Raw genomic sequence first — 11732 nt, 5'->3', positions numbered from 1 at the left:
TTGGAAATGTGTTGAAATTAAAAATTGTTGAATGAAGTTTTCTGTTAATATTTATTTGCTTAATTGCTACACACAGAGTAATTTAACCGTCCTGCTAGAATCAAAACAGTTTCCTGTTTTCACCCTATTTTGATTATAAAACATTTTTAGCTTTAAAAAAATTGTTAGCGAACCGACAACACACATTCACAGAACAAATACTGCTCACATTCTGCTGACGACTTGCGCAAAACAAGACTTATTCAATATCAACTGATACTTTACAACTGAAAATATTCGCTTTCATGAATATTCACGATAAGTTTTACCTCTTTGATAAGAGTGTGCTGCACGAGGGGACACTTAAAATGTTTGATTCTGTTAAAAAACATTGATTTGATTGTTCCTCTAAACAGACCGATCCTTTCCACCACAATTTTCTACACAGTTAATCTGAGTTAATCAATAATTATACTTATTATTGATAAAGTAATAATACTATTCAGGCTAAACTGGGATATTACACAGCCTTTTCTTATGCGATGTATGCATGCAAAAAATTAATCGATTGCTGTCTGACACATAAAGTATTCTAATCCCAACGGATTTTAGCTTATTTTGATCACAAGGGTTACTTTTACACTCACCCTTTTGGGGGATGGCGACTGAGGGAGGAGTGCTGTGACAACGACTCAAAGATTCTTGTTCAGGAACGCCAGCAGCTTTGTTTCGTAGTGCTTGCTCGCGTCCACACTCCTTAGACTGTGCCTCTCATTGGGATAAACCTTAAATTCAATTGATTCAGTTTATTCCTAATTTAAAATCATCCCAGCTCACCTGCAGCTGATATGGCTTTCCGGCTTTCACGAGAGCATTTATGAGCATGCTCGTGTGTTGAAAATGGACATTCTCGTCCAGCAGTCCATGGATTATAAGCAGTCGATCTTCCCTGTAATATATTCTCAATGAAATCTATTTGGAAAAAATTAATTCTCTCGACTTACTCATCGGGAAATTGATTGATGTAATGGAGAACGCATCCGGACCTGTAGCCAAGTACGTTGCTCTCGGGAAGACCCATGTACCTTTCCGTGTAGCCAGTGTCGTAGAAACTCCACGAAGTCACTGGGGCGCCAGCAATTGAAACCTGATTGTAACAATAATTAAGAATGGTTGCTTTAAAAAGGTCAGGATTGGATGGCAACCTTAAAAACGTCTGGGTAGAGAGCAAGGCCTAGGAGACTCATATAGCCTCCATATGACCAGCCATGAATTGCCACTCTGTCCATGTCAATGAATCCAAGAACATTTGCTAGACCTCGGAGCACTTCCACTTGATCGGCCAATTCAACGGTTCCCTGAATTATAATAATTTAGAGACAAAATCAATAAATTGGCTTCGATTTACCATTCTGTGGTGAAGGTGACTTTCAAACTTGATGCCTCTGTGTAGGGAGCCTCGGGAGTCGATGGCGAGGACACAATAGCCCCTTGCTGCCAACATGTGCATCCGCAGGTGTCGCATTCCTTTGAACGAGTTTGAAACTAATTGTACTTCGGGGCCGCCGTAAACGTTCAGCACAGTAGGATACTGCTTGTCAGGCTCAAAACCGCTCGGCTTGAAAACCATGGCATACAAAGTCTCACCAGACTTCAGCTGGTGCGTCAGGATTTCAGGACAGTGACAGTCGACATCAGGAACTTAAGATCAGTTTCAATTATACTCACTTAAATTATAAATTTCAACTCACATGAGGGCTCAAGCAAATAGCCGACAGGACTCAAATTAACACCGTCAACAGTCCAGTCGGACAGAACTACCCTAAATACTTGGCAGGCAGGCAGCTGGCGAATGTTGCTGTACACGCCGACCACCAAAGTGCATTCCTGTTTGGAACAATAAATTATATTTCAATGGCGTGAAATTAATAATTTAAAAAAAAACCTTGTTCATCTCAATACTGTAGGAGTATCCAGGTCTGGTCAGCAACCTGATTTCGCCAGGTCTGAGCAGTGAAACAACATAAAGGTGTTTTTCTAGAGGCGACTCTCTCATGCCCATGAAGTAGACCAAGTCGTGCTCTTCGTCAACCCAAACCGATCTGGGTAGAACTTCCCAATCGCCCGACGTCAATGCGGTTCTTTTCAAAACCTTTGCTCTTTGCAAACCTGTTGAAATTTAATTTTTTTATTTGCATTCTTTGAAATTTTTATTATAAAATACCGTCAAGAGGAACTGCTTCGTCAACACAGTTAATCAGTTGCACTGTAAGTGCTACAGTAATAAGATATAGGTGCCGAAATCCAGTTTCTTCACTGGCCCATAAAAAGGTCATTTTGCCTTTGTCGTCAGAATGGAGGAAGTGCAAAATGTCATGGACATTAATCCAAACTTCAGTCGACTCGGAGTAGAGCAAGTTGACACTGACTGGAGGCAAACAGTGGGGAGAGTGATTGTGGTCTTCGTCTTCCTCAAGCCCGAAAGAGTCGACAGACACCAAAACAACGTCAAGTTTTTGTTGTCTTCTGTCCAGCAGTTGACACCAAACTCTGAATTTCAAAATAATTTCCAATCATTAACTGATTTTCACTTTATGCAGAAAACTCACTGCGTTCCGTCCGGAATCCATCCCGCTCGAACCAAATACTCGTAGTAAGGAAAGAGGCAGTTCAGACTGCGAGTGAGACTAAGGACTTTCACTTCAGTCGGCATCAAGTTGGTGCCTAGTTTGAATTGGAGCATTTTAAGCTCAGACTTGGCGTTTGCCGTGCCTGCACGAGGAAATCGCAGCTCTTCAACTGCACCCGTGGTAGGAAAACAGCAGATCTCCACCTCGGACTCGTCAACTAGCTCAAACAAGAGGCGGTAACAACCAGGCGACGTTTGCTTTGGTTGCCACCAGTAGCCTTGATATCGATTGAACTCCTCCTGCATCACATAGCTCGGAGAACCTGCACTCAAGGGGTCGTCAATCAAGTTATACGGTGGGCCTTTGTGAAAGTTTGTAAGACGCATCGAGCTCCCTGAAAATAATTTCAATTCATTAACATGCATTTTTCTTCTTTGATATGCAAAAGGAATAAAAAGTAAAGGTTTAAGCACCTGTCAAGCTGTGAGTAACCCAAATGTCATTGTTGCACACAAAAGCAACTAAGTCGGGGTTTGAGGGACAGATCTGCGGGCTCATTTTTGTTTGATTCATATTTGGGTCCAGTTCACTCGGGCAAAGTGCGCCCACCTGAAAAATGGGTTTAAAATTTATTAAATAAAGAATAATTTTATTAATCTTCTGACATTTTGTGCGATGTCCAAACATTGGTAGAGTCTGCTAGCGACAGGAAAGACAATTCGGCCACTCTCGGCATGCAGTTCGTAAGAAGTGAGGCCCCAGGTGGCGAGGCGCTTTCTCTCCCAAAGCAGCTGTTCCTCTCTGGACAGCCGACCACCACTGGTCAGTGACTGGAAATTGGCCTCTAAAACGGGGTGCCAGTGCAGAAGACTGAAAAATTCAGAGTTTTACTTAATCGAACGGGTTTGTGGGAAAAAAATAAACCTTCGATTCGACTCTGCCTCTCCAAGGGCGGGTATGTCTGTGGCGAGCAGAGTCGACTCCCAGGCAGTGCTGGGCGGCGCGCCCAAAAAGTAGATCCTGGTTTTGCCAGTGCTCGGGATATTCCTAAAGGCCAACGAACTGGGCAACATGCTAGCTAACGAGGACAGCTGTCTTCGCAGTTCACAAACTTCAGAGAAGATTTCGGACCAGGACGGAAAGACCGACTCGCGCGAACTCGAGGTCAGCGAGTGGTCCTTTCCAGGAGAGGAGTGCTGGTCTTCGTCCATGTTAAGAGAGAGGCGCCTGGACAAAAATTTGTCAGAATGGAATAAAAAGAAGTAAAAATTACAAACCTCTGGGACTAAATTTTAGAGCAAAATCACAAGAGTCATGGGCATGTCTCCAGTCAGATTATTCTGCGAACATTTGTGCTTGAGTTAATATCAAACAATTTTTAAACTTGTTGAACGAAACTAAACATAAAGACATGAATACACAATCAAATTGTCAAGACTAATCGTTTGTTGACAAAAATATGCCCGCTCGATTGACAATGCGTGCATGATTTTAATAATATTCTCGCTCAAATGAATGAATTTGGTGCGCTGGAAAAAATAAAGCACTCACTTGGAATACAAATGAAGGTTTTTTAAAAGAGTTGGCAGCGATTTGCCTCTTAAAAGAGCCGAAATTAATTCATTGTTTTCGGACAGAGACTTGAAGAATTGCGAGAGCAGCAGAAGAAATTTTGCACCTGACGAGAGGTTTTGTTTTGAGGTCGGCTGATGGGTGCGCACGGTGGCCATATTTGTGGGGATTGCGCGCGAAAAAAGTGCCCGCGAACTCTCCACGTGTTAATTATACACAAAACACATGATAAGGGTATCTCTACTGTTGAAGATACGTTCAAACATTAATTAAATAAATAAAATTTAATCAAACTAGAAAATTTGCATAATTCAATAATATATTGAAAAAATGACATTATATTTTATGTTAAACTCTGTCAATTATTTCCGTTCAAATGTCTCAAAATTAAAGTATTAGGTTTGCGGTTTACCCAGTTTTTTCACGATTTATAAAACTAGCACGGATACTTAATAAAACTTTCACCAAAACTGCCATTCATTTATAATTATATATCAAGATTATTCTAGTAGGTCACCACATCAATAAAGCCACGAGCCACGAGGCCCTGCAGCAAGCATTTGTTTTGAAAAATAAATTGAAAACGTCAGAAAAAAATTAATCTTAATCTTTCAAGTCTTAAAGTATTTTATTTAATAAATTATAGTTTTTGTTTCGTGTTCAAAAATTGCAACATTACACAATCAATTTAATTGATTTTTATATTAAGTACTGCCTCCTTCAAAGTCGAGGGGTCGAATTTTCATTTCCGTGTGTGCCAAGCTGTAATCATCTCTCCACTTCTCCCAAATGATTCCTTGGAAATCGTTGTTGCCCTCTGGATCCATGAAGTACTCGCCATTCAGGTTAGCCTCAAAACAGCTGTTCAAATAAAATTATTAAATTAATTTATTAAATAAATTAAAACTTTGGTACCTATGGAACCACCATCCGCTTGCATATGTTTTAGCACATGGACAACATGCAGGTGATTCGTCGTTTGTTTTGTCGATTGTGCTAAACGGCGTTCCATTGTGCGAGCTAAAGGAATCGGACGCATTTCCAGAATAGCCGGCCACGGTGAGTCTAAAATTTGTTTTCTCAGACCCAACTCTGAATAATGAGTACTCGGCATAACTGCATGAATTAAATTAAAATTGTATCAATGTTATATTTCACTAATTTGTTAACTTACGTGAAATTGCCTTCGAAGTCTCTCAACTCGATTCGGAGCTTGACTGGTCTCTCGCCGGACGTTGCGTGGTGCAGAAAGTCGTTGCCAGCCCAAAATTCTTTCCTCAAGTCCCCGAAGCCAATTTTGTAGTCCTCCCAGGGGCGCGTGAAGTTCTCAAGTTTGCCGTAATGGCCTCGTCGTTGCACAACCGTCCATCCACCACCGTCCGTGTCCTGGTCGCAGTACAGCCAGTTTTGGGCGCCGTTGGCCTCGACTTTGTGTCCAACAGCCACGTCCTCTCCAAGCAAACTTGTGATTCCACTGTTGCCGTTGATGTCACTGCAGGACCACTGATGGAATTTTTTCGATTTACCTGAGCTTGAATGGTGAGGCGTTTTAGTGCTTACGTCCTCATAGTCAGAGTCAAGTAGGCTTGGGGACATTAAATCGGATTCGTCTTCGTTTGACATCGACTGGATTGAAATTTAATTAATTAAATATTTTCAAGAATATCAAATCTTACATTATTTTCAAAAGGACAGGTATTGTTGTAAGCGATGTGATCTAAAATTAAATCTTCCAAGTGCTCGATTTCGTGACTGGTGTTGGTCAGCAGGTCACGCATGTTTCGCAGCGTCAATTCCGTACTTTCTGAGACGGCTGAGATGCACGAGTTTGTTGCTCGAACGGTCAAGTTTTGATTTTCATCTCGGTGCTTCCGGCAGCATTCGGACCCCTACAATTTTTAGGGAAGTTATTTGATTAAAATAAATATAAAAAAAATAATGATCCAACTTGAACAGAATGTCGCAGCGTGTGGTTGGCAAGCTTCAGGAGGTGTTCTTGGCCCCTCTTGAGCTGAGCAGTCGTTTCCTCTGAACTTTTGACTGCCTTCTCGACACTCTCCAAAGCACGCCACGTCCTCCTCAAAGGAGAGGCCATGCGGCGCCAGGCCCTGCTGTCCATACCGCGGATTTCCACCTCACCCTTTAAAAGTAAACGGGCGCAATGAGTATTTTTTTATTATATATATTTAAACTCACTTCTTCAGGTAAACGGTCGAATATGACGTCAACCTTGGAGGCCACGTCTTGCAATAGAGCTTCAAGTACGGACGAAGGCGCTTGACACTTTGACGCTGCCTTTTCTGCCGTCGCGTGAGACTTTTCGTCTGCTTTTGCTTGCGCTATTAATTTGTCAACTTTTCTCTCGATTCCCTAATAATGGCAAAATAAAAGTTGAAATTATTCCAAATCAAATGAGTGCGCTTGTCACAATAATCTTGAAGGAATATCTATTTTCAGAACGCTAAAAAGTAACTTTTAGGTGAATGGAGGCTTTGAAGTATTTATTTTGATTGAAAAAGGATTTTTTCTCCGAGTTTATTTTTCCAAATATAAACAATCTAAGTTAGTTGCATGGCTAACTACATGAAATCTAGCTCAGGACGCTATAAATTAATTTTGAAGTGATTATCAGTTGCATCGGAGGCTTTAAAAGTATTTATTTTGCTATGGGAATATTGGCTTTTTTATTTTTGCTTTTGCATTTTCCACGTTTATTTTTACTTATAAAAATCATCTTGGTTAGTCGCATCGCTATCAAACATGAAATCTAGCTCAAGACGCTAAAAAGTACCTTTGAAGTGAAAAAATCAGCGGCGGCTTAGATGTATTTTATTTTTTATTAAAAAGTCGGATTTTAATGGAATTTTTGCACGTTTATATGTTTTTTCACGCAAAATCTCTGACTTGCTTCGCCAACAAACGTTAAATCTATCTAACTCAAGAAAAACATTTAACAGGGGAAAATAAGAACAATCAGATATGCAAATTTCCTTGTTTGCAAAAAGCCCACGCGCATAGCTTGCGTGAAAAATTGGCGTGTACAGGCAAAAGGTTGTGCTCCCTAAAAAGGAATCTTGCCTAGACGATTTGCAAGGGAAAGATTGCTTGGATCTATATATTTTATTTTTAAATATCCACGAGATGAAAATCAGCGAAAAATTTTATTTATATATTTTAAAATGAGGCTTTTCCATGCAAAGATTTTATAAGTAATTAAAAAAAAAAACTTGAAATGAGAAAAGGATAATTCGAATTAATAAAATTAATACCTTGAGCGTGCTGAGGACTCCTCTGGTCGCAAACTCGCCCAGGAGAGGTGTCGATGGCTCGTTATTGGCGCCGGCAGCGTTGTCGTCGATGTTCTTGGCGATGCCGCCCAAGCGAGAGTCGATCTCGTCCAGCCGGCCGGACACACGCTGCAGCTGCTCCTCCTGCGCGCCCAGCATCTGGTTCATCTTGGCGTCAAAAACTTCAAACCTTTCCTGACCTCTTTAAAATTAATTTGATTAAATTTCATCACACAAAATTGGCGGTGCTTTCACCTGCTGATGAAATCGACTTTGCGATCCAAGGCTTTGATTTGTTCGTTCCAGGCGGACACGTGCAGCTGAAACGTGTCCCAAACGTGTGCTCTCTCCTGCACCAAATTAAAACAATACAAATTTAAAGAAAAATGAAAATTTAAGCAAATGTCGCTTACTTGAAGATGCTTGACGTTGCTGTCAATGTGACCCATGAGCGTCGCAATCGCAAGAATCTTTGATTCCAACTTTCCCAAATACAACGAGTTGAATTTCTCAAGCTGAACTGAGAAGAAAGAAAATAATAATAATTATATTGAGTGTGCAAATAAAGACAATGAGAATTCATTAGTTTTTTATTTGAATGCTCATTTCATTGTCAAATAAATAAAGATGAGAAAGGAGTGTATAAAAAACTGCCTCTGATTTTCGCTGTGTGCGAAATTGAATATGAGCAACGATGATGTCACTATCTTTGACCTCTCTGCATTAAAAAAAAAACATCGTGCCGCTAACGAAACAATTTGAATTTTTATGAATAGCAAATAGCGGTATGGTTTAGACTAAAGAAACATTTCAGGCTTGAGCTCTATACTCTTTGCTTTAATTTAGTTTTAACTTTCAAATTATGGTGAATCAACCCTTGATAGAGGATTTCAACTCGGAAAAAAATTAAAATAATAAAAAACTCGTTGGAGACGTCGGCCGGAGGGCTGTGCATAAATAGCACGTAAAAGATTATACAAAAATAGAAAAATGATAAAATTTTTGAAATAAAATTATGCAAGCGCTACAACATAAGAGATGCATAAAAATTTACAAGACGGCCTTAAATTTTGTAATGGCAAATCTGAATCTTAAATTTTCATGTAATTTGTGCTCAAAGTCGCTCGATTTTATAGCCGAGGACGAAAATAGAAAGGAAAATAGTGTGTGTGTGCAAAATAATAATCTGGTGAGCCAAACCTGCTTGAAACTGTTTTTTCTGCGCGAATGTTTTTGCAAGGCGCGAGCGTGTTTACGTTATCGAATGGACCGACGGCAGTTCTTTTTTAAAGCAGAAGAGTTCGTTTGCTTGTTAGTTCTCAGCGCGCTTTCACTCCGTCTGCCCCCGCCGAACGCAAAAAAATTACTATTAAATTCGCATAATGCATGTTAATTAGGTAAAAATCAGCCACAGAAGTTTGCAGTTTTTAATTGTAGGCATTTGAGATAATTTTGATTCGTTTTAGTAGTTTTGAGAGGTTTTTAATGCGTTAATGAATATTAATAATAAATATGTTTTTTATATTTAAAAAAACCTTTGTTTGCGTAAATAATTTCTTAAGAAGTTTGAAACGCAGCACGTTTCTATACGCGCCTTTGAACTAGGTTTAATCTATGCAATGATCAATAAAAATGTCGGCGCAATATTAAATTTGTTTGTATATAATTTCGACTCTTGGTGCGGAGAGATGAGCAATAAAATCCTGGCACAAAAAGAATTCATGTATGTAACGATTGGAAGTTTGGATAAATAAACACACTAAAGAGCCGCTCGACTAGTTTTAAAACGTTTTGAAACAGTAAAAATATTGCAGCCTTGCAAATTTGAACCCAATTTACTCTTAATTGTAAAACCTTAAAATGGCTAAGTAAGATAATCTTATTGTTAAATTTTCACTTTCACAATCGGTCTTTTTTACCTTTAAATCTTCTTATCGCTTGTGTTTAAAAAATAAAAACAAAATTCAAATAAAAAATAATTGTTTTTTTTAATTGAAAGAAAAATTCTGGTGGAACTTTCAAAACTCACTATTAACATCTCTGAGGGAGCTGGACAGGGCGTCGTTGATTTGGGTGTTGCTGGCGACGGTCGAGGGCACGACGGCGGCGGTGCTCCTGCTGACCGAAGGTGAAGCGGTGCTCGTGCGAATTTCGGCGGCGGCTCTGGCCAAAAGCAGACCAAAAAGGACCAGCACCTGCAAAAGGCCTTCCATTGTATTATTACTGCTCGTCGGAGCGACGCTGTATGACTGCGCTGCTATTTTATGTTATAATGTTGATGGGCGCGAGTGGAGAGAAAAAAGGCTTCGAGTGTTTGTCTATCTGAAAGCCGCCTCTGCTTTTCTTTTTTGTTCGCGCGCCCGACGAAAAAAATTCTCTGTTTCGGTGCTGGCGTGAGTAATAAATTATATCAAAACCACACATGCATCGAATAATTTATGGACGGCTTTTATTAGCCCATTTTTTTGCGGGCCTTTCAAGCTCGTTTAATCTGCGGCATATTTTTTGTGTGTACAGACAGGGTAACCACAGACGATTTTTGCAAATAAATTGAAAATTGGGTCTAACGAATTTCTAAACCTTCAATTTTGGAATTAATATACAATAGAAATCAAGGCAATCGATTTAAAAAAAATTAATTTGATGTTTTAAATGAAAACAAAAAAATACAATTTATAGCAAAAATGGTTTAAAATTATATATTAAAATGTACCTTCAGAAATCCTTTGATCTTCATGTTCGTCTCTTTAAACTCACTTTTTATACTGTTTAAATTTTCTCATTTAAAGTTGTGTAAAAGGTACGACCGCTTTTTACGAGATAAAGAGTTATATGTTTGCATGGACTCTGTATCTCGGGAATGAACTCGAAAGAAGAGAGAACAGCATCAAAATCCAGCAGCGATGGAGCTGGACCAGGATCCCGTCGTAATCAGCGCATCTGTTCTGCGGCACAGTGGCAATCTGGCAGTGACAGCGAAAAGGCAAAAGATTGTGCGCGCCGCAGGAAAATAAAAGAAAAATCAAAGTGAAATTAGTGCTGCCATCTGTCGGGTGAAATGAGGAAATAAAAAAAATTTGTTTTAACTAAACAAAATTAATTTTCCTTTCTAAAAATGACTTAATTTTTATATTTTTAGCATTAATAAGAAGAAGACATAATTAAAATTAGCATAAAACATCAGTTTTGACTGAAATTAACTTGAATTATTTTTATCATGTTGGCACTTCTTCAACTTTCTTTCTTTCGAGTTGTCCACCGCCTGTTTCCACGTTGGACGAAAAATGGCCGGTGCAAGAAGCCTTCTGTCAGTCCTGCTGGCCGTGTGCGCCGTTTCCTGGACGAGTGCCGACTCCTGCGGCAAACCCGAGGTGTCGGCCACTTCGTACACGACGCAGGACGCGACCGTGCTCACCAATATCGCCTACGTGGCCGAATTCTCGCTGAAATGCTCAAACGCCATCAAGGGTCTGCCCCTGTACGCCGAGGTCAACGGCAAGATTCTGCCTGCTGCCAGGACCAGCGACGACAACCACTATCAGGTACCACCCTCCGTCATCAGGGAAAATGAATTTTATCAAATTCATCGACAAATTGATCCAGTTTATCTTATAAAAGTCTTCAAAACCATTCACAAAATCCCCCCATCAGATGTACACACCCCCCCTTAACTTTTAAAATTGAATTAAAAAAGAAAAACGAAATTTTCTTCCAATTCCAAAAAACGTTTTTTTTTTTTAAAAAAATTTAATAATTAATTGAATAATAATAATAATTTAACAAATTTTTGAATGGGAAAATTAAAATATTAATTTACAATTTGACATTTTTTTTCAGGTGAGCTGGACTGAAGAGGTGAAGAAGGCTCGCAGTGGCAACTTCAACATCAATCTTTTTGACGAAGAAGGCTATGCTGCCCTGCGCAAGGCCATTCGCAGCGGAGACGATCTGGGCTCGGTGAAGCCCCTCGTGAGTGTCCTGCTGAACCACCCTGGCTCCTATCAGGGCCCTTGGGTCAATTCAGAGTTCATGGCCGCTGCCCTGGCCGTGGTGGTCTGGTATTGTGCCTACACCTTCAGGAACAAGCTGCTGTACTGAAAACTCGAAAGAATTCCGAAAATCTGAAGGGCGTTCAACGACGTTGATGTATGGGCCGAGTGCGTGGGATGATTTTTTTGTATGATCAATAAATCTAATTATTGTTTTCAAAAAAAAAAAAAAAAACGTGGCGTCATTTTTATTTGGAGAAATGAAAATTCCATCC

At 39.7% G+C, this 11732-nt stretch overlaps 3 protein-coding genes across 3 annotated transcripts; 1 reads left to right on the top strand and 2 right to left on the bottom strand.

Moving 5' to 3' along the window:
* Window positions 1-32: 32 nt before the first annotated feature.
* LOC132205285 (dipeptidyl peptidase 9-like) lies at window positions 33-4297 on the bottom strand. The gene is made up of 14 exons (XM_059634244.1): window positions 4161-4297; window positions 3887-3949; window positions 3534-3836; window positions 3275-3479; window positions 3083-3218; window positions 2589-3003; window positions 2204-2529; window positions 1925-2148; window positions 1731-1866; window positions 1388-1680; window positions 1185-1337; window positions 984-1126; window positions 817-928; window positions 33-764 (listed from the first exon to the last, which is right to left on the bottom strand). The coding sequence occupies exons 3-14, from the start codon at window positions 3818-3820 to the stop codon at window positions 672-674; spliced, it is 2523 nt and encodes an 840-aa protein (XP_059490227.1). The 5' UTR covers window positions 3821-3836; window positions 3887-3949; window positions 4161-4297; the 3' UTR covers window positions 33-671.
* A 493-nt stretch (window positions 4298-4790) lies between these two features.
* LOC132205286 (angiopoietin-2-like) lies at window positions 4791-10430 on the bottom strand. Its single transcript, XM_059634246.1, has 11 exons — window positions 10182-10430; window positions 9498-9663; window positions 7882-7988; window positions 7724-7818; window positions 7451-7670; window positions 6378-6551; window positions 6130-6321; window positions 5858-6070; window positions 5356-5807; window positions 5097-5297; window positions 4791-5042 (listed from the first exon to the last, which is right to left on the bottom strand). Exons 1-11 carry the CDS (start codon window positions 10203-10205, stop codon window positions 4886-4888), a joined length of 2001 nt encoding a protein of 666 aa, XP_059490229.1. The 5' UTR covers window positions 10206-10430; the 3' UTR covers window positions 4791-4885.
* Window positions 10431-10714: 284 nt separating this feature from the next.
* On the top strand, window positions 10715-11679 carry LOC132205041 (translocon-associated protein subunit delta-like). The gene is made up of 2 exons (XM_059633868.1): window positions 10715-11010; window positions 11306-11679. The coding sequence occupies exons 1-2, from the start codon at window positions 10753-10755 to the stop codon at window positions 11564-11566; spliced, it is 519 nt and encodes a 172-aa protein (XP_059489851.1). The 5' UTR covers window positions 10715-10752; the 3' UTR covers window positions 11567-11679.
* Window positions 11680-11732: the final 53 nt, after the last annotated feature.

Source organism: Neocloeon triangulifer, unplaced genomic scaffold (assembly GCF_031216515.1).
Source record: "Neocloeon triangulifer isolate White Clay Creek 2 clone unplaced genomic scaffold, ASM3121651v1 ptg000002l, whole genome shotgun sequence".
Lineage (NCBI taxonomy): Eukaryota > Metazoa > Arthropoda > Insecta > Ephemeroptera > Baetidae > Neocloeon > Neocloeon triangulifer.
The sequence above is the reverse complement of the archived record's forward strand: the minus strand, read 5'-3'. Positions and strand labels throughout refer to the sequence as shown.

What these genes read in the sequence shown, in the direction of transcription:
- LOC132205286 (XM_059634246.1), bottom strand. Translation starts at nt 10,205, where the DNA reads ATGAAGATCAAAGGATTTCTGAAG. An exon ending in AGATCAAAGGATTTCTGAAG is followed by an intron (nt 9,664 to 10,181) that starts GTACATTTTAAT and finishes GGCCTTTTGCAG; the next exon opens with GTGCTGGTCCTTTTTGGTCT. An exon ending in GACTTCGAAGGCAATTTCAC is followed by an intron (nt 5,298 to 5,355) that starts GTAAGTTAACAA and finishes TAATTCATGCAG; the next exon opens with TTATGCCGAGTACTCATTAT.
- LOC132205041 (XM_059633868.1), top strand. Translation starts at nt 10,753, where the DNA reads ATGGCCGGTGCAAGAAGCCTTCTGTCAGTCCTGCTGGCCGTGTGCGCC. An exon ending in GCGACGACAACCACTATCAG is followed by an intron (nt 11,011 to 11,305) that starts GTACCACCCTCC and finishes ATTTTTTTTCAG; the next exon opens with GTGAGCTGGACTGAAGAGGT.
- LOC132205285 (XM_059634244.1), bottom strand. Translation starts at nt 3,820, where the DNA reads ATGGACGAAGACCAGCACTCCTCTCCTGGAAAGGACCACTCGCTGACC. An exon ending in TGGATTCCGGACGGAACGCA is followed by an intron (nt 2,530 to 2,588) that starts GTGAGTTTTCTG and finishes TTTGAAATTCAG; the next exon opens with AGTTTGGTGTCAACTGCTGG. An exon ending in TCTACCCAGACGTTTTTAAG is followed by an intron (nt 1,127 to 1,184) that starts GTTGCCATCCAA and finishes TGTTACAATCAG; the next exon opens with GTTTCAATTGCTGGCGCCCC.